A 20,936-nucleotide genomic window follows, 5' to 3' on the forward strand; every position below is an offset into this window, starting at 1 on the left:
ATCCGGTCAAAGTTCCTTGCCACCCGCCAGGGTAAGAAGGATTTATTGGACTATGTCCAAGAGTTGAGAACTCTTATCGCTGGAATGGCGGTGGACCCTCTTCCGGAACTGGTCAGCGTGACCGTGTTCATGGAGGGACTTCGTGTGAGCGCAGCTCGAACGGAAGTGTTCCGTGTACACCCTAACTCTTTTGAAGAGGTGGTGGATGTGGCATTGAATGCCGAGCACAACTTCAGGTCGGCGCGACCTGGTTGGAGCGCTGGTAGCGCAAGCTCTTCGAGCGGTCCAGAGCCGATGGACCTCAGCTATGCTGAAGATGAAGAAGCGGAGCTTCATGCTGCGGAGCAGCGCGCCGGCATCCGCCGATGCTTTGTGTGCAATAGCACTAAACTTGAGGGCCTATTGCCCGCTGCGCAAGAAGCGCGAGGCTCCAGCGAGCCAACCTCCGGGTCATCGCCGGGAAACGGCAACTCCCAGTAGGCGCGGGGCGGCCTACTGGGGAAGAACTGAGTTCTGTTGTGCCTCGAAGAGGTAGAGGGCAACGGGGCTCAGCCCCGAAGAGATCTGAGCTCTCTTACGAGAAGAGTGTGTGCAAGCCGGGCTTGCTGGTCGTTCAAGCGAACGTGAAGGGCTTTGCAAAGCCATGGAGAGTCTTGATTGACTCGGGAGCCTCGGGCAACTACGCCCGTCGCTCCACCCTAGAAGGGAGTCAGCTGTATGCTGAAGAACTGGAAGTGCCAACGAGAGATACGATCTCTGTCCGTCTCGCGACGGGGACACTGGTAACTGTGTCGAAGGTCTCTGTCGACCTTGGAGTGAAGTTTGAGAACTTCGATAGCGTGGAACGCTGTTTGGTCTTAGACCTGGATGCGAGGTATGACCTCATCCTTGGCATGGCATGGCTGGAACGCCATGAGCCATGAATCGACTGGAAGTCGAAAACGCTAGGTGCGTCGCACCCTGCTCCTAGTGGAGCTTTGGTGAGTCATGAACCCACCTCTGCTAGGAAGCAGAAGCGCTTTTGGCGCGAGCACGAGGCCGAGGCGGCCGTAGTGCTGGACATTGGTATGTCCGAAATTGCTAGCAACGAGGTTGCTGTTTGCCCTGAGGGCGTACGTGGTGCGGCACGTTATCCGCTGAGCGGTGCAGGTCCGGTCAATGACCAACTGCTGGGTCCTGGTGAGGACGAGCGCGGAGTGGCGCGTAATTGGTACGAATCTGGTCGATGACCTACCGCTGCGTGACCCGAGGGTCGCGGTCGACTGCGAGTCGAGGCATCATGGGCGTGGCCCAGGAGATGCAGGTGAAGTGACACCTAGTTCACTGTGTGAAGGTCGAGGACCTCTTGGCTTTCAGCCGTGTGTCTTGCGAGACACTGTATCCTCTTCGAGGAGTGATGGTGCTGCTGCACCCGGTGGTGGTGACGGAGATGTCGCCACACCGCCCTCATCCGGCCGGGCTCGGTCGCGGAGGGAGAGGAGAAGAAGACGCAGGGCGTCTGTGACGTCTTCGACGTCGGACGAGGTGTCCAACGTGACGAGCGGTGATGCTCCACGTGATTGCTGTGAGCAGCTGTATACACTCGTGAACGGAGTGACGGGGGAGGTAGAAGGCGATATCAGCCTTGACACTCTACCCGCTGCAGAGGCTCTGCTAGAGCTGGACGAGATGTCCATTGCTGAGTTTTGCGAAGCCTTGAAGGCAGTCGAGCTAGCCGAGGTGGTCCTGCTGGGACCTGAGGAGGAGTTGAACTCCTCATCCGTCGTGGACGACGCGGTCCTAGAGGACACCAAGAAGGCGCTGAGCGCAAGAAGTGGATCGGCGATCCTCAAAGATCCTTCGGATCCCTTCTACCCGGTGGTGAAGGAGTATGGAGACGTTGTCTCGAAAGACCCACCGACGGGTCTGCCTCCGGATCGAGGCGTGTGTCATGAGATTGTCCTGGTTCCTGGAACCAAATACTGCGTAACAAGGCAATGGCCTTTGCCGAGAGAGCAGTGTGACGTCATTGACGCATTCTTCCGTGCAAAGCACGAGGCAGGGATGGTGCACGAGCGTAAGTCTCCGCACTCGACACCCACGTTCTGTGTCAGAAAGCCGAACGGCAAGTGGCGCATTGGTCATGCTTTTAACAAGCTAAATGCGACCACTATCCCGGCGCAAACGCCGATTCCTCGCAAGGATGTTTTGCAGAACAACATGGTAGGCTGTACGTTGTACAGTGCGCTCGACTTGGTCGATGGTTACTACCAATTGCTCATGAGAGCGAGCGACATTCCGCTGACAGCGGTGAGTACTCCGAGCAGTATGCTCTGGGAGTGGCTGGTCATGCCCCAGGGGCTGTCGAACGCACCAGCAACGTTCAATCGTCTTGTGACGCAGTTGTTTAGGCCCCACCGGGCGTACGCTCAGACGTACTTTGACGATATATTCGTCCATAGTCGTGCCGAGCACGGAAAGTCGGACGTGGATAACCACATTGCGAGCGGTGCTCGAGTGCATGCGCACTAATAAGTTGTATGCCAACTTGGACAAGTGCGTCTTTGGCGCGGAGGAGATACCTTTCCTCGGGTGCTTCATTGGGAAGCGTGGCTTACGGGCAGATCCTGCCAAAGTCAAGGCCATCGTGGACTGGCCGGTTCCCAAGAACCAAAAAGACTTGCGCAAGTGGCTAGGCTTAGCCAATTACTTGCACAAGTACAGCGCGAATTACGCGGAGATGGCTCGGCCATTATCAGATCTCCTTAAGAAGGATGCACCATGGTGCTGGAACGTCGAGCACGACGGAGCCTTTGAGGCTGTGAAGAAGAGCCTTCTCCAGGCTCCGATCCTTGCGCTACCGGACCCGGATAGTCCGTTTAGCGTCGTCTGTGACGCCTCCGATTTTGCAATCGGTTGTGCTTTACTACAAGCAGACGCCGAAGGGCGTGAACGCGTGATCGCATTTGAGTCTCGCCAGCTCAAAGCTGCAGAGAAGAACTATCCAGTTCATGACAAAGAGCTACTTGCAATGAAGTATGCTCTAGTCAAATTCAGGGTACACCTGCTAGGCTCTAGGCCTTTGGTGATCTTAACTGATCATGCGTCGTTACGCACTGCGACACAGTCGCCTCATCTCTCTCAGAGAATGGCAAGATGGCTTTCCTTCTTTGCCGAGTATAACTTCGAGGTGAAGTACAAGCCGGGGCGGCTTAATGTAGTGGCCGATGCGCTCTCGCGCAGGCCGGACTACGAGTTAGCCCATGTCACGACAGTGACGTCGTCAGTGCCTGACTTGATACGCAGAGCGTATGCACAAGACGACATGTGCGTAGCGCTGCTACGGGCTCTTGGGAGCGAAGAGTTTAAAGACTCTGACAAAGAATTGTCTGGGCGCTTACGCGCGAGGCTGCATCGATACTCGCTCGATGGCGGCCTGCTGTACTACAGCACCGACTCTGAGGATAACCCTCGTGTAGTCGTTCCTCATGATGAGGATCTCAAGTATCGAATCCTCTATGAGGTTCATGATACGCCCGTGGGCGGGCACTTAGGTCGGGAAAAGACCTACGGCTCGGTGAGCACGATGTACTGGTGGCCCAAAATGTATAAGTGGGTCGGCACCTATGTACGCACGTGTGAGACGTGTCAACGGACGAAGTCCGCGCCGAGCACGGCAGCGCCATTGGCGAGTTTGCCTGTCCCCAAGGGATGTTGGCAGTCCATGAGTATGGACTTTGTGTTTGGCCTTCCCAAGGACAAGGCAGGAAACACGGGTATTGTGGTCTTTGTAGACCGATTGAGCAAGATGGCTCATTTAGCGGCGGTGCCGGACACCATAGATGGTGAAGGTACAGCTTTGCTGTTTTTAGACCGAGCCTTTCGCCAACATGGCTTGCCTGAGGCAATTGTCTCGGATCGAGACCCGCGCTTCACCGCGAAGTTCTGGCCGTCCCTCTTCAGAGTGCTTGGCACTCGGTTGGACATGTCCACAGCGGACCATCCGCAGACCGATGGTCAAACCGAACGCGTGAATCGCGTTGTGGAGGATATCCTCCGAAGCGTATGCGCTGAGGCGCCAAAACGCTGGAGCCAGATGCTCCCACTCGTTGAGTTCGCATTAAATAATGCAGTGCACGCCTTGACAGGCTACACTCCGTTCTATGTGAACGGCTTGGTTAACCCTCGCGTCCCACTGACGCCGTTACGCAGTGGCTCAGGGCTTGATGGGGGAGGGATAGCCGAGCGGCTAGCTGATGTCAGCCCTGTTGCGGTTCGCAAGCAAGTCGATGACTTTGTCTCTTTGAGACTAAGCGTAATGCGTCAAGTACGCGACGCTATGGCTGAAAGCCAAGACATGCAAAAAGAACATGCAGATGCCAAAGGCAGACGCAATGAAGAAAGTTTTGAGGTCGGAGACCTAGTTTTTTAAATGCCAAAAACCTACCTACTCATGCAGTGTCTGCAGTCTTTAAGACAAAATTGAGACCACGGTTCATAGGACCGTTCAAGGTCGTGGCCAAGAAGGGCCTAGCGTATACGCTTAACCTTCCGAAGAAGATGCGCACGCATCCAGTCTTCTACGTTGGCTTACTCAAGCCGTATCAGAACCCTGCTCAGGTGAGCGCGGAGGCGTTGGCGCCAACGGTGGCTGGGCCACGACAGGCTGCGCAACAGCGGGAGGCCGAACCACGGCGGGCTGAGCGACAGCAGGTGGCGGGGCCACAAGACGCAACAGCAAGTCGATCTGACCTTGCAGCTGAGCGACTTGACGCTCAAGGTCCGCGACTCGGTTCTGAACCGACTGTGGTTGTTCAAACCAGTCCACGCGGTGGTTCGTCTCATCGAGACCATCTGCAAGGCGACTCAGAGAGTCAGTCGTATCATGAAGATACCGGTTCAGAGAACCCACACGCTGCTCCAGCGCGAACACGTCGCTGCGACTCGCGACGCGAGCGTCCAGCTGAGGCTCGGCCTCCTCCTGCTCTGCTCAATGAGCACGGCGAGCTCCACTTCCATGTGGAACGCCTGATGGCGAGGCGCATGCGCCAGGGTCGTACTCAGTACCTTGTGAAATGGAGGGGTTATCCTCACTCACAAAACGCTTGGGAGTTTGAGGTTGTCCTCCGGCAGGACTGCCCTGACGTCGTCGACGCTTTTGATCGGGCACACTCACTGCCCCGCCGCTACGGCGTACGACCGCGTCGTCAGGCGCCCTGCGCTTCCCGCCGCTAGAACGCGGGGATGACAGGTCGGTGGCTGAGCTCAAGCTCCGACCAGTGGCTGGAGCAGCCGGCTCATAGGAATGAGCGGTGCTCGCAGCATGAGCAAGAGGTGGTGACGCCTCGAGGTGATGGGGACGGGGTCCCAGTGTCCGTCGACGTGCTTTCGACTTAGCGAAGTCTAAGCGCAAACGTCTCGAAAGACGAATATCAGTTTCAGAGAAACTTGCTCGAAGAGCATTGTAGGAGGGGAGCCGTCGAGCTCCCTCCACCCAGCTTCGAAATTGTGCTTCATAAGCACGCTGGGATTCTCCAGGGTTGAGAACAACCGGAATGGTTCGCATGGAGGGAACCGGTTGGCGGTTGAGCTGCATATGCAGGCGCGCCTGATACTCCTGAGGAGTTGTGACTTGTGGAGTCAGATATCGCTCTCGGAGCCGGTGCCGTTGCACTTGCTCATCAGCAGTCGAGGCCGCAGGCCCACACGTGTACGTGTTCAGCGGCTGCTGCGCCGCGAGGCGGGCCGCTTCGGCAGGGTTCCGCGGCTGGAAGCCGTAGTCACGGCGTGACGTTAGAACAAGTGGTCGGACCACAGGTCGGAACGACTGCGAGCGCTGCTCATTGGACAACTGACGGCCTTGGGCCTCGTCCAGGTCATTCGTAATGACGTTGTGATCGTATCGATCTTCCTCGTCATACCGCGACGATAGCGGTGGCGCATCGCGCAGCGAGCGAATCGGATTCGAACGTTCAGAGAACGGATGCGGTGTCCGCAGGTCTCTTCTTGTTTGAGATTGCGCCGTTGAGCGGCTAGACCTCACAGAGGAAGCTGGGGAAGACGCGGCACCAGTGTGCGACCTCGGAGAGGTTTGGTTGGAGTGATCCTCACTACCCATGGGCTCGTCGTAATCGACTTCGCCCTCTTCGAGTTCCGAGAACAGAGCATCGTTCCCTCTGGGCGGCGCCCGCGGCTCTGACGAGCTTTGAGCTTTGCTCTCTTCTTGTTGGCGGCTCATGGAGCGTTGACCGTGGCGACGGCGATACTCTTGGTGGTACTGTGCCACCGAAAGAGACGAAGATGCTCTTGGAGCAGTTGCGGAGCGCAGTTGGGGGTCTGGGACCGACGAGGCAGGGGCGGCGCGACGCGCTGGAGACGTTGGGCCGTGGGCCGGAGTGGAAGTGCCAGGCATCAAGGATGCGAACGCGTTTGTGAGCTCGTGGAGCTGCAGAACGCAGAGGTGAGGTCTAGTGACCTCCGTCGTCTTGACAAGACGTGACCTCGCTGAGGAAAGTTCGAGAACGGTATGTTCTCATCTTAGTGAGGGAGAGTGTAACGGGGTTACATGGTGTGGAACACACAGGGGTACGAAGTACCCGGAGAGTTAACAAACTCTCAGTACATAAGTTGGAGAGTTAACAAGGTCTCTCAGTACGTTGGCTGAAAGCCACACGTTATGCATTTGATTAGGTTTAACTATGCTAGATAGTTAAAGAGATACATTTACCCCTAGGCGGCTTGGCCGCAATAATAGTAAATAAAACACTTCTGGTTTTGAAGCATAAAAGTTAAGGTGTTAACTTTGAGCCCTGGTCTTGGGCTGTAAGTGTCCTTTGGATAAGGAACTTAGTATTAGTGACTCTTTGAGTCGAACGTCTTCCTCTGACGCTAAAGCTACGGCAGCCCCGCTGCATGAGGTCCACATTTAAAAGCGATGAGATGAGGGACAACATGGAGGCTGTGTCCATCTTGTGGTCCTACATCATCAAGCACCTCGAGGCCAGCGACGGAATCAATCCAGATTACCTGATGCATGATCTCACGACGTGAATGTTGTAGGCGAATGAGTCTGTAACGATGTACGTCGACGACATCGAGCACAAGGTGACGATGTTGCGTCAGGACAAGGATGAGTTTGAAGAATGGCAGCACACCAGCCTATTGTTGTCCGTGACCTCGCTTGAGAACACGCAAACTGTATTAACGCTTTCGTGAGTCACTGACCTCAACTATGCTATACAAAACCAACATACATCATTATGAAAGGGCGCATTCCGCGCCCTTTAAGCAAACCACGATACTACAACAGGAACAAGCGCCCTTCGCAATCACGGCGGAGGTGTGCTACGGACAGACAGCTCTTCTTAAAAGTCGCTTTTGGCTCCTTTTTAGATATTCACGGCACGTCACTGAGCTGTCGCTGATTGGCTTACGTATTTTTTTTATTTGAGCTACTAGCCAAACCGACTGTTGATTGGAGAAAATAGTAAGAATCGAAGTACCAGACCTCGTTATTTTACGAAGTAAAATAATTATGTTTGCTGTGGTTGTGGGATGGTGAAGGAGCAGTTTGCGCCACTGGCTATATCTCTCCCTCGCGCGCACACTGAGGTACGCAAAGCGCGAAGGTAGCGGTCAGGCAGCTTACCGCACTAGACAGCTATCGTAACCAACCTGAAGACGCAATGGGCGCACAACGTGAGTTTTGTTACAAGACCGACAGTTGCTACAGGAAGGAGTACCTCAGCTTCGCGCGGAGATCGACGCTAAGTTCGAAGCGCATACAGGCCAAATACTGACCTTTGGCAGTGGTGACTGCGGCCACGTGGCGGTTGAAAAGGACCCCATGATCAAGTTTTTATGGGTTGTGTATAACTTCAGGTTGTCCGCTAAACGTACCAAGGGACCAGTTGGTCGTTATCACCTCGGCCGGAAAGGTGTACTAACGGGGCTGCAGTGAGGATGGAGCACTGGTTCACCTCGATGCTGCGAGCGTCTCGATAAAGGTGGGCGACTATGGACTTCAACATCACAGCCGACCAGTTGTGGGTGGCGACATTCGCACGGCTGTCGTAGCACTGTCTCGCTAGGTCTATACATGGGGTTGCTACCATTACATGGAGAGCAAACCGTGACACAACTCCCTGTCGGTCAGTGGCTCTTTAAAGAAAAAGCTGATGGAACCTTTCTTGATCAACCCCTGGACAACATCGCCGATGTCCAGTGTGGCTGTGAAAACAAAGTAAATAACCAATAGGCGTCTGTATTTCCACCCAATTGCAGCCCCCGTACTCTGAAATATGGTCCAGCTTCGACAAAAAATTGCAAACGCTGCCAGCTGGGTCGCACAGACGATAGCCGCGTGCTCTTGTGAGGGCTGAAAGAAGCGCTACTTGTGTGAGAGCACTATCTGAAGTTCCAACAAAATCCATCTGAGGCATATTCAACCGATGCTTGCTTCGTTGAAGTACGCCAGGATATTCTACGAAATACAGCTTCTTTATCTTATCCAGCGACAGAGTGACATGCTCTTCGTTCCGTCAAGTGAAACCACGCAAGGCACGAGTCGTGCCGCACGACCAACAACCTCCTTGAAAGCTTGAAACACTCTTCTTACGAATGACTAGTGAGATCCCCTTATCCCCCCCGGAAATCAGCCGATCCGTCTCCCGTGTAGTCTCCCGTCGACCCCAGCCCCACATCTTACGCTTCCTTCCCAGTCCAGACCTTCACGACGAACCTAAAGACGCCAGCGCAATGCTGTAGCCGCTCGTTCCTGACCCGGATGTCTCCTTCGAGCGATACTGTCGCGAGCGTCTCGGCCCTTTCAATAGAAGTGACTCGAGCCTATGAGAAAATAATGCACTTACATTTGCCTTCTCTTCGTCTTGGTCTCATGGATAATGCCTGGGCCTTTACTGAAGAGAGCACCGCAGCGTTATTGTCGAATTTCCAGCATTTCGACGCCTTTAGCGGCCTCATTGGCATCTTCCGGTAATATTTGGGCACCGAGAACGCGCCGTTAAGGAGTAAGTCCAGTCTTCTGCGCTTATGCGGCTCGTCTCGTTCGAGAACCCTCCCACCTTCTCCCATAAGCCACGATGTTCCGAGATGTCCTAACGCAATAACAACCACAGTCAGCGACGCGAAACGGCCCCTCGCTGAACTGAATTGACGGCTGTTAAAGAGCTTCGAGACTGCGACGGCGACGTACTTCTCTGTCCCACCAATTTATAGGGATTTCGTTTTGTGTGTAATACACGAAGAGCGTTACAATGATCCCATTGGCTGATATCGTGCTTCTTCCAATGATTTGATGACATATTCCTCTGATTTGATACATATCGACTTAACAAGCAGTAAAACACCATGTAATTGAGCGCGTAATAGCGAGTTACACACGTCGATCGTGATTACGCTGATGTGTATAGGATCGCCTTATCGGAATGAGCATTTACTGCAACTTTTGTAAAGTTTCGCTCATATATATGCTATAAATTACGAAACAAAACAGAATTCACTCCAAATATGAGTCCACATTCATGGCGTTATTTACTTGCTGGTCTCTGTTATGGAGCCACAAAAAATATAGAAATAGCACGCTGACTCAAGCTTTCGAATAAGGGTACTTAGACGTTCATCAAGCTCGTGTTGGTAGCGCTACTATAAAAAAACTGAAATGCCTATAAATTGGTGGGACAGAGAAGTAAGTATGTTGTCACCAGCATCAACGCAGTCACCTGATTGACACACGCCTGCGAGGGGTTGGAGCTACGAATGCGTCCATGATTCCTGCAGCTCGTCTCGTGAGTCACGAGTCGTGACTAACTCGGTCACTGACGGTCCATCCTACCGTCGTCGCAGCGGCCATCATCCAGGGGATCTGAAGACACGTACATAATGCTGTGTTTGTGGCCATCTCAATGACCATCACATCTTCACGCTCAAACGGTAATGCCGGCGATATGGAAGTAATACTTGCGTAGCTGTGCTGACCTGCCTTGATTGGAGCGCTGCCCCTCGTAACCTCCTTGATGTCATTACAAGCCTGCTAATGACGAGGGCTTTTGATCTTGCTTCTTTCGGAGCACTTTACATAGCGTGAGAAGGGTTTCAGTGGTTCATCGAGCAGTGCCGTTTACCAAACAGAGTGGTGCTGCGGTAACTTGCGCCACTCTCGCACCGTGCGCACTCCAGCGACATTTTCTTCGTTGTTATCTTCGGTACTTTCTCCAGTACTCGACGCTGCGTGGCCCAGGTCTTGCCTTTGTACATTTCTTACCATGCTTCACATTGGCAAGATCGTTGGCCGGTATCATCATCCCGCCATTCGTAACAGCAGAAACTGATGTAGTGAACGTGGCATCGCGAGAGAACGAGGAAGCGCAGGCTTTTTTGGACGTACGCTCATTCTTGTTTTGCTTCAACAAGAACCTATCGACTTTTGGAGGATTGTGGGCGCTGCACTCGCCCAGCTCCGGGACTCGTATTCAAGCCACACCACACAGCCGACAATCGATGGGAGTTGGTGGACGTCGGTACGACGCGTCACTTGCCGTACTGGGAAGTCTCACACATCACCCACTGTCTTATCCTTGTGTTTTGAGCGTGAGAGCTTCTCCTTTTCCTCTAGCGCTGTCGTGCCGGTAGCAGAGCACTTCCGTATTCTTCGAAGAAGCTACAGAAAGAAGTGTTGTTCACAGTTATTCTATTAGAATTTTGATCGCGGGCACTCTCCACCTGGAGCCTCCAGGCTGTAAATGGAGAATTTCGCCTCATTCCTGAAGTACCAGCGTACCTCTGCTTCCTGTAGCGCGCGCCAGTGAGCTGTTACCACCGTGCGACGCGCTGAAGAACATCCCGCGCGCTTTTGCCGTTGTGAAGGTGGTGTTGACCTACTGCTGGTGCGCTGTTGCCACCGTGGACTCTGCTTCTGGCTAGCTTTGGCCGCAAAGAGGCTGGTATTGATGACAGTGTCGACGTGCTTCTGCCGTCGTACACTATGTTGACGGTCGTTGGCGTGCTGGTGAGCTATTACCTCCAGATAGCGTAAAGCCGGGGGATTGTAGGCAGCTCTTCGTACTACGAACCGCAAACCTCAGAACAGGCGGTCTTCTCATGTTCTACCGTGCAGTTCGGGCGGCCTGCACCCCCAGCGTGTTTGTACGTCAATTGTTGACTACTGATGCAGAGGCTGACCAGATTCGGTCGGTGTTGAAGATACGAAACGCAATCCAGCTCCCACATGTTTCGATGCTGCCACAGATCCACCTCGAGTATAAGCGTACGCCGCGCGTGCTTTGTTGCGCAGCTCCGAGCAATGGTTCGTGATTTCGACAAACGTTGGGATACCTAGAAAAGGGATAACGACCTTCAAGATCGAGCTGCTGAAGTAGACGCCCGCGACGACATGCGTTTTGCCCAAGTGGCCCAAGCCTGGATGGAGCAGCGCTTGAGAAACACAGACTCAGAAGTGTACAAGCTGTACCAGTTGTGTTTACGGCTTAATCGCGGTGTTAATAATCTGAAGTCCAGCGATACAGCTCTGCGGAACGAAGTTATGGCGCTGAAAGAGAGTTTAGTTGAGGTAAACGAAGTTCTCGATAAGGCAGGACCCCCAGGCGGCAGCAACGTGAATAAATAGAAGTTGTTTCTGGTTGTTTGCATCGTTTTACCTGGTTTACAAGCAGACTTGTCTTCACGAGCGCCGCTATATGTTCTAATACTGGTAGGCATCGGTATATGTATTAATAGGTTTCACGCGGTTGCCCACCGGCAATGGCTAGGACGAAATGGTCAAGGAAGGCCGCAACAAGCTGTCGTCAAGCCGCTGATACGGGAAATCCGTCGCTGGTCGCTCTTGAAGAAAGTCTGGGCATGACAAACTCTGCCTTCTTGTGGTTTGTCTTTGTGTGACTACATTGGAAAGGATTGATGCCGATTCAGTATGTACTTGTGCTTGGAGCAATGAACGTGATTTAGCTGACAAGAACCAACGCCACGGCCGTGGGCCGCGTGAATGAGGCTGCTGTGACGTGGAAGTGTCAAACTATACCGGTGAAGCTGCCATTCCTACTCAGTAGCTAATGTATCGTATTTCGTCCACCTTTCTCGTCTGCGTGGCCGTCGGAAGTTCGCACGCTGGAAGAATATTCTCAGAGGTGACAGCTCTTGACCTTCCCCCCGTGCTTGTTGAGGCTTGACCCTCTTGTTTTTCTTGCCGCCAAAGCCCAGAAACCCGAAGCACTTGTGCGTCCACGCCTAGAGAGCGAGACCGATGCCCAGAGCCGGACGCAGCCTAAAAAACCAGGGGGGCAATTGCACTTTATAGGGGTATACGCCTAGACGTCATAGCACTAAAAGCGTCGAGTACTGAGTCTTGGTCGATGTTACAGGTGAGATCTCGTTCGATGGCCAGAAGCATCAGGTTCGACAGCCACAAGTCACCGATGGTAGATCGAAGTCGTGTCTTAATCCTTTTCATTGCAGAGAAAGACCTCTCCGTACTTGCAGTTGACACTGGTAGCACGCAGACAAAGCACGAGCTGCAGACCCCATATTTTGAGTTGGTTCGTCAAAGTTTCAAATAATGTGTCGGCATTGGTATTGCGCACATATACAACCCCAAAAAACCGCTCTTTAATAGTAGCCGTGACAGCACAAACGAAGCGAATAACGATTGACTTGTTCTCTTTCTTGGCTACACAGCTTGCTTCATCCACAAGAACAGCGTAGAACCCATTTCCGATCTTAACTGACACAATATACTGGCGTATGATATCTGCCGAGCACTGGATAAGCTCGCGTTGAATTCGAGGAGAGGTGTACAGCGCATTTTCTCCGGCACAAGCTATTGCTTTGTCGAATGCAGGAACATGTTTTGCCAAGAACTGAACGAGCTCAAGGAAATTTCCTTTGTTTTGTGAGTTTTGCTTACAAGAATACACAACCAGCATATTCATTAGTTATCGTGAATATGGCACCGTCAACAGCAGTAACTAACAAACCTTCTCGTCGTTACCGCGAAAAGCGATTTCCTGTTTAGCTAAGAGGAGGCAAATATTGAGTATTAAAGTAGGTCGCGCTCGGTTCTGAGCTCGCTGACTATTCACTTGCTCTTGTAAGGCGATTCCCACATCATTTTCAGCCTTCCTACGGGCTTCAAACTCTAGAGCAGCTGAATGGTGTCTGGAGGATCTTTGACCAACGTGCTTTTTAAATCCATCTTTGCTCGTGGCTTTCTTCCAGTTTCGATATCCTTTGTTTGGTTGAGCATAGACCGTAAGCTCGCGTTCCATCGTCATCACTTCTCGGCTAAGATAACAATGCAAACCGTAGGCTGCATCTGATGTGGCTGAATATTCAAGCTACCGGTATTTTTCAAACCAAGAAGCCGAAAATGACCGTAAACACCCGCCTACTTCGTGCCCAGGATAGTGGGGCAAATAAGGTTGGTGAGGTCCCATCGAGACATAGACTTGAATCACAGAGCGTAAGAGACCAGGATGTTCTACTAGTTGCTTAACGAAGAAGGGATTTGGCGGCCTATGAGCCGGGTCGCACTTCACGAAATCTGCAGCACTACACTCCGTTGCGTTGTCTGGAATACCAAATTTCGAGCACCAATCAGATGCCACACGATGGTGCTCGGTGTGCAATTCCTCTGGACGAGGCAACACGGGGGATGGCGAAGCGTATCGCATGTAGTTGGTAATGCTGGACGTGACTTCTTGTTGAAATACGTCGTGATCGCCGGCTGATGTCGCTTGCCTGACATCACTGCTTGTACAACACTTGGCGAACGAAAGACTACCAAAAATAATTGAAACTCCCCCCCCACGATATAGAGAGAGGGGGGAGCTGGCGCCCCCCCCCCCACTTTGACCCTCGGTCCGCCCCTGCCGATGCCCTTGACGTCCAAGCCTTTGACGATCACTAGCTCCGCGTGTTGCACTTCATCTTGCGGTTCGCTGTAGCGCCCTCTGCTGCTTCAATCGAGCAATAGTCGTCCCTGACGGATCGCCACGCACGAACCGAAAGCTGCTGGTAGCTATTAATACAGGTCTGTTTTAGCTCTCAGGTAGACAGAGCAACACGCAGTCCTCGTCATTAAAGTGTTCAAATACTAAAAAAACAAAGAGATTAGAAGCTCTAAAACTTTAGAGCTCAAAGGAGAAACGTACCTTTTCTAAGCAACAGTGGAGAACGACTTTCATACACGGCATTCAAGCTGAAGAGCGAGATAATGGTCGCGTTGTTGCGGATCAGGCAGCGCCTAGCGGTTGCGCAGCCAGCTGGCCGACGGAGCGAGTTTCATCCTCTTGGAAGAGCTCGTAGACGCCACCCAAGGTCACGACCAAAGCGTTACTGTGAGCATAGAATTGCTCTAGTCGAGTGCGCACTGTCATCACTGCGATGCATGACGCGATCGGCTACTTCTAATGACGGGGATTAAACTCCATGTGATATGTTTTGCCAGGCTCAGGGTCGAGCCGCCGACCAGCGAGGCGCTTAACCACTTCGTCGTCTGGGACGTCCAGTGCCAGCACACAGTCAGGGATTTTCATTGCAACAAGTAGAGCTTGAGCTTAAGTTTCTGTAAATGGGAAACCGCCCCGCAGCCACCAACTAGACTGGCAAATTCGATTGTGCGAGGCTCAAGTACGACAAGCTCCATCCGGAACCAGCTGGTCATTATCCTTGTATCCTTGCGCTTGTTTTCCCAGCGATGTACCGTCACGAATCGCCTGACGAAGCATATCAGCGGGAGATAAATGTACAAAGTGTAAGACACGCACAAGAAGCTCGCATTGAGTGCGTTTACCACTCGCAAGAGCCCCCGTGATGATTAGACACGGAGGATTCCGCAGTCGAAAAGGGGCCAGAGATACTGGAGCTAGGTGGATCTCATGAATCAGTATTACTGTAGTCGCGTCACGATATTTAGCGGCATCAGCGTGGATCGCAGTGGAGATCTTGACAAAAGTTCTGCTGAACTGCTTCACGGTGCTTTGGGTATACAGCGAGCCTTCGTCCAAGTGGGGCATGTGAGGTAGTCTCTGTGCCCACTGCATCACGCTGGCTTGCGTTATCATCTGAGAGCTCCAAAATAGCCACAACGTCGGGCTTTGCACCATGACTCAGCAGTACACGCGCTTGCGTGTCGGTGCGAGGAAAATCTTCCGGTAACCAGCCTCCTGTCTTGCAGTCTAGTTGATCCAGTCGGTTCAGTACGATTTCTTTGACGACATCGTCTGGAACGAGTTCTCCAGCACTTTGAAAGCGGTCAAAGCACTGCACGCCCGCTTTCTATGGTATTAAATACTATGTAAACGCAAACGGCCTTAGCCACCAGGGATTGGTACAGACGCCGCCGAGAAACTGAAATGCAAATACAGGTTATACCCTAGCAAGCGCGGTCGTACTACAGTACGCTCGGTGTTTTCATCCAGAACTTACGTGGTCCTAATGATTTGCAAGGATATATAGCCTATGCCTACTTGATATCCTTTGGGAACTGAAGAAGGTTCAATCTTTTTCAGCTCTGGGCAGAGTCTGTATTCCCCCATTAGGGCCTATCACGGCTGGAAAGTAAGTATGTTTGGCCAGACAATTAAATCAAACCTTCACCCGTCAACTGTGAGAACTTTAGTTCATGTGGTTATTGCTATTAATAATGAGTATCCGTCGGTGCGAAGCCCTTGCTATGAGGTGATCATCACTCTCGTCAGCTTCGCTGTCGTCGCCATCGCGCAGCTCCGTCATAGGTCAGAGCTGTAGACGCTTTTGAGCGGATTGACACGCAGAGCAAGAATCAAAGGACGCGGACACGCACACTGGGGCTGCAAAAGCCACCTCTCGGACAGAAGGAATATTCTCGACTGAGCCAGACTTCTCTGTGAGCTCCTTTGTCTAACGCATTGTGCATATCGCAGTTAGTGTGCACCACACACACTTTACAGCAGAGCTCGACCTACTAATACACGCTTCGACACTCGCACTTCGAGGTCTGCATTGTAGCGGTATGGCTAATCCTCAGCGCTTCTCTCCAGAACTGGGATCGGCTCCACATTCAGTCGCTCACGCAGTTACGCATACTGCGTTGATCCTAGCGGCTTCGTAAAAATGTCAGCTAGTATATCCGTTGTGGCACAATACTTGACGTCAAACTCTCCGCGCTCCTACATGTACAAGTCCCTCACTTTGTGAAACCTCACTTTGTGAAACTTCAAGTCCACACGTTTGGTCTTGTGGTTGCATTTACCTTAATCGTAGACTGGTTATCTTGATACAGTACAGTTGGGCAACGACGGCAGAGATTCAACTCTTCGCAAAGATTGTGAGCCCAAAAAATCATGACCGAACACTCTGCAGCAGTTATGAGCTCCGCGCTGCAAGTATCGTCCTGGGTAATCGACTGCTGGTGGCTTTTGTAGGCGTACGTGTACCCATTCATCTGAAGCTCAAAGCCAGTGATCGATCTCCGATCATCCTTTTCACTACCGAGATCTGCATCAGTATAGGCAGTGAAATGCAAATCCGGACTAGCAGGCTCTCGACATAAACGACCATAGGCACGAGTGCCTTTCAAATAGCGTAGCCACTCTCTTCGCCGTCACAAAATGTTCATGAATGTACCTGCCGATGTACGTTCCGAGGGTCCGCACAGCGTTCGCAATCTCCGGGCGTGTGCCTTGCACCAAATATTAAAGACTACCCACCAATTCTCGGTACGGTATGCTTGGGCCATTCCCCCCGGGTTGATCGTCTTCTACCAGATCAGGCGAGTTGCCTATAGCTTGCGGTGTCGCTACAGGTCTACAGTCTTTCATTTCGAAGCGTTTCAGAATTTTGTCGATGTAGCCACTTTGTGATATGCACATAACATGACCAGGAACATAGAAAATCTCCATATGCCTTCACAGGCCCCAAGTCCTTGCTTTTAAACTCAGCTTGAAGTTCACTCAGAACCAGCTCAATGTTCTTATGAGTTTCCGCAATGATCAAATCATCGATGTACACGGTCACAAATACGAGGCTTCCTCCCACTGAACGAGTGTAAACGCCTCCGTTCATCTTCGTCCGGCGAAAGCCACTTCACCTCAAGTGCTAATCAAGCGTTTGGTACCATAGCAATGATGCTTGCTTTAACCCATCCAAACCCCGCAACAACTTACAAACTCGACCAGAACCGGCGTCAAAATATTTAGGCAGCTTCATATAAATCTGAGCCTCACCGATCAATCCGTTCGAGAATGCAGTCACGAAGTCCACATGGCGAGCCTCAAGTTCCAAGTTCAGCGCTAGCAGCAAGACAAACTTCACAGCCTCCAGACAAACCACTGGAGCGTACGTCTCCCAGAGGTCAACTCCATAGCTCTGCTGACAGCCTTTGATTGTGATTCGATTGCGATGACGCACGAGGCTTCCATGTGCACCACGCTTCCTCAGAAACACCCACTTGCTTGTCAGCACCTTCTTGTTCTTGGGCCTTTCCATCAGCTCCCACGTGTTGTTCCGCATAAGATCATGATGCTCCTTATCTAATGCTTCAATCCGTTTGCCGGCATCAGGCGAATTCAACGCCTCTTGCACAGTTAGTGGCTCCATCACCATATTGACGGCCTCAATAATCAAACTTGCAAGAGCTTCAGCTTCAAAGTCTTTATAGCGAGGATACGGGTGTCAAACCCGTGTCGATCTTCGAAACGACTTAGCTGTATCACTTGCGTTAGCTTCATCCTCGTCACTTCAGCTGGCACTGAGAGCTCTATCCACGTCCCCCATCGGAATAGCTGGATCGCCAGATCCAATCGGCCTTTTCTCTTCGAGATCGTCTACTTTATCAGCTGCTACGAGATCAACTTCCTGTTTGTCCTCACCGCCAACCTCTACTACCCCCACTGAAAGTAAAATCGTAGGTAGGTAGCTGACCAACCGCAAAATTGCTGTCAAGCAAAGCCCGCAGCTTACCTTCCCGATATGCGTTTGAGCCCATGTGCCACGAGGTGTGTTAAGCCTCATAGACAACTGCTCACGTCCCACCGCAGCAGGAGCCACCTCGTCATCACTATAAGGAAATGTACCAGCCGCACCCGAACAAACCGGACGATTTTCTGTGTAAAACGTAGGGGTAGCAGTATCACCGTCGCAACGGCGGCGATTGGAAGTAGGACCATCAGAGGAGACATCCCGATCAGCACTCATTATAGACGTCGCAGGCAAATGGACAAACGGAATCAACGTAAGCAAAGTACGGGTCCATCCTCGTCCATAACGATTATTGTGTAGACACACCACGTAGCTGCGATCTACAGTCCAGGCCCCACAGAGCTCACTTCTTGGATGTGGCCGATGTGCAAACTTAGCACCCGAAAACTATTCGAGTATTTAGCAAAGCCCATAGACAAACCAGGCTTGCCTGGGTTCTCTAGCTTGTTTTTGCGAAGCTCCATCGGCGTGAACACGAACACTACACAGCCCCAAGTCCGCAACTTGGAGACATCAGGCCGCTCACCAAAGCGCCTAATATGGGACACATCACCTTTCAAAGGCTTCGTTGCAAAAATATTCCTGACCTCGACAGCCCACAGAAAGCCCGGCATGTTTGCAGTAGTCAAGATGCAGCGCACCCGAGCCTACAATACCATTCTTCCTCTGTGTCAGCCCATTCTTCAGGACTGTACCCGTTTGTCCAGGTATACTCAACTCCATGAGCAGTGAGAAAGGTAACCAATTGGTTATTGAGAAGTTCACGGCCTTGGTCAGAGTTGATAACCTCGATTTTATTCCCCTGAACCAACAACCATTTCACATGCGCTAAGACGACGCCAGAGGCATCTTCCTTTCTTCTCATCATGAAGCTCCGCAAGTACCGGCTTGCTTCATCTTGTACAGGCTGGAAAGGCGAGTAGCCATCGTACGTGACAATACCCATGTAGCACATGTCTGACATGCGCTTCTGGAAAGGTCTTGTTGCACGGCGAGACCTCGTCTTTTTTGAAAACATTCGAGTCATCTTCGCGCCTTACAACGCCAGCATAGAATATCACTGTCTTCGGTCAGCTCCGAGCCTATTCCAACTGCAACTTGCTGACGAGTCATTTGCTTAAGTGCAGGAACACTCAAATGAGCGAATCGGAGTTGCCAGAGCGTCGACGATGCTGTATGACTACGTTGCTGCACCGACGATACCGACGGGGCATGGTACACCAAGTTTGCTGCAGTCTTCAAGCGGTACTTTGCGGAGCTTCACCAGCATTACTTGCAGATGTCCTTTGAACAGCCAAGCCACTAGATCTGAATCACGAAGACCACACTTTAATGTCCACCCATCGTTCTCTACCAGACTAAGCAAATTATCAGGTGCCTAAGGCTCGAAGATCACTCAAAATTAGGAGTCACGTTTTGATGTGGCTGCGTACTATTCCGCACACAAAAGCAGCACATGTCTAACTTGCTCATTGTCAGCCACCTTTCGCCGTATCCTAAAAACAAAACGTGCGCATATCCTCGAAATACGTGCGCAGTACTGCGACAGCAAGTCTCGCCGATTGCAGGCGTGCACATCAGAGTCCAAAGCAAACTCGACTCCACCTCCACGCGAGTCTGAAACCGAACCAACAAACCAAGCCTCACGAGGAATACAACCCACTGCAATGACTTTCTTCCTCTTTGATTCATCTTATTTTCCAGCTTCATTCTGACAATGCTTTTGCTCAGACGTTGCTGAACCAGCACCCGTAATTCCATTATCAGACGAATCATCTCTGTGTGGATGATTGGGTTTCAAATACCCGACTTTACCGCAGTGATAGCAAGTTCGAGTATTCTGCTTGTCTTGATTCGTCCCTCCACCAGCCTTCTTCCCCGGCTTGTTCCCTTGCTTGGAACTTTCCTTCCCTTCTCGACCACTACGCTTGCGCTTGCCTTTACCCGGTGGCTTCTGATGGTTGAGTTGGGTAGACCGCTTTCCACACGCAGCAACATCAACCGACGTTTGCTCCTCAATGTTAATCTTTTCATCGAGGGCTGACTCGGCACGCAAAGCGTTCATCACTTGTGTAGCCATAGGAACAGGTCGGTCTGCTCTACCATCACGTCCAACCACGTAATGCTTAGAGAATTGTCGTACAACACCACAATGCGTGCGAGCGCCGTAACCAAGCGGCGTCTCTGCCTAATCGTCATCAGTCAAGCGCTTGCCATAATGAAGAAGCTGACGACGCAGCGTCTCCATTTCACGTAGCCGTTGGTTCATGGTCTTATCCAGGGTTAGCACGTTGGAATAGAGCTCAGCGCGTGCAAAAATATAGTTGGAATATTCGCGTTTTGTCTGCTTATCTACGAAGCTGTTCCACATCGCTTGAGCTGTCTCCTCCTGGCAGATCATCGCAGCATCAAATGCAGAAACACCCGACAAAATTGCTTCACGCGCCATGTTATCCTTGACCTCAAACACTTGCTGCAGCAATGGATCTCTCCAATCAAATGTGCCATCAACAACGCTCCAGCAATCCATGCGAGTCAAAAACGTTCAAAGGTGCACAGCATACAGATCAAATCCACCCTTCATCTTTAAAGCATTATCCATATTCACTGGTTCAGCACGAGGAAAAACATTTCCAGGCATCCCACCAAACCCAATGCTAGTAGAACCAAATCCGGGACCTAACCCAGCATGGTCAGTCGAAAACGCACCAAATTGAAGCCCCAAGCTCCATAACCACTTCCACTAACTCCTGGCACGGTGGGAAAAATGGGAAAGCTCCAGGATATTCCAGAAGACGCTCCAGACACCGGTCGAGCTACCTCAGCAATTCCTGTGCTAGTTCCAGACATGGCTGACGTTGTGTGCAGCATTGTGGACGACGAATCCACAACTCAAGTACTTGCACTCCTTGTTGGTGTGCCGCTTGACATCCTCTAACGCGTAGCTCTCTGGGGACTCGAAGATG

The 20,936-nt window shown here is 51.9% G+C and overlaps 2 protein-coding genes across 2 annotated transcripts; both read right to left on the minus strand.

Moving 5' to 3' along the window:
* Window positions 1-13,969: 13,969 nt before the first annotated feature.
* Window positions 13,970-14,738, minus strand: PITG_12272 (uncharacterized protein; the record flags this gene model as incomplete). The annotated part of the gene is made up of 6 exons (XM_002900830.1): window positions 13,970-14,022; window positions 14,076-14,081; window positions 14,163-14,273; window positions 14,324-14,365; window positions 14,426-14,566; window positions 14,648-14,738. The coding sequence occupies 6 exons, from the start codon at window positions 14,736-14,738 to the stop codon at window positions 13,970-13,972; spliced, it is 444 nt and encodes a 147-aa protein (XP_002900876.1).
* A 4,545-nt stretch (window positions 14,739-19,283) lies between these two features.
* On the minus strand, window positions 19,284-20,841 carry PITG_12273 (uncharacterized protein; the record flags this gene model as incomplete). Its single annotated transcript, XM_002900831.1, has 4 exons — window positions 19,284-19,320; window positions 19,776-20,154; window positions 20,224-20,443; window positions 20,680-20,841. The coding sequence occupies 4 exons, from the start codon at window positions 20,839-20,841 to the stop codon at window positions 19,284-19,286; spliced, it is 798 nt and encodes a 265-aa protein (XP_002900877.1).
* Between the last annotated feature and the right edge of the window lie 95 nt (window positions 20,842-20,936).

This window comes from Phytophthora infestans, genomic scaffold (assembly GCF_000142945.1).
Source record: "Phytophthora infestans T30-4 supercont1.24 genomic scaffold, whole genome shotgun sequence".
Lineage (NCBI taxonomy): Eukaryota > Oomycota > Peronosporomycetes > Peronosporales > Peronosporaceae > Phytophthora > Phytophthora infestans.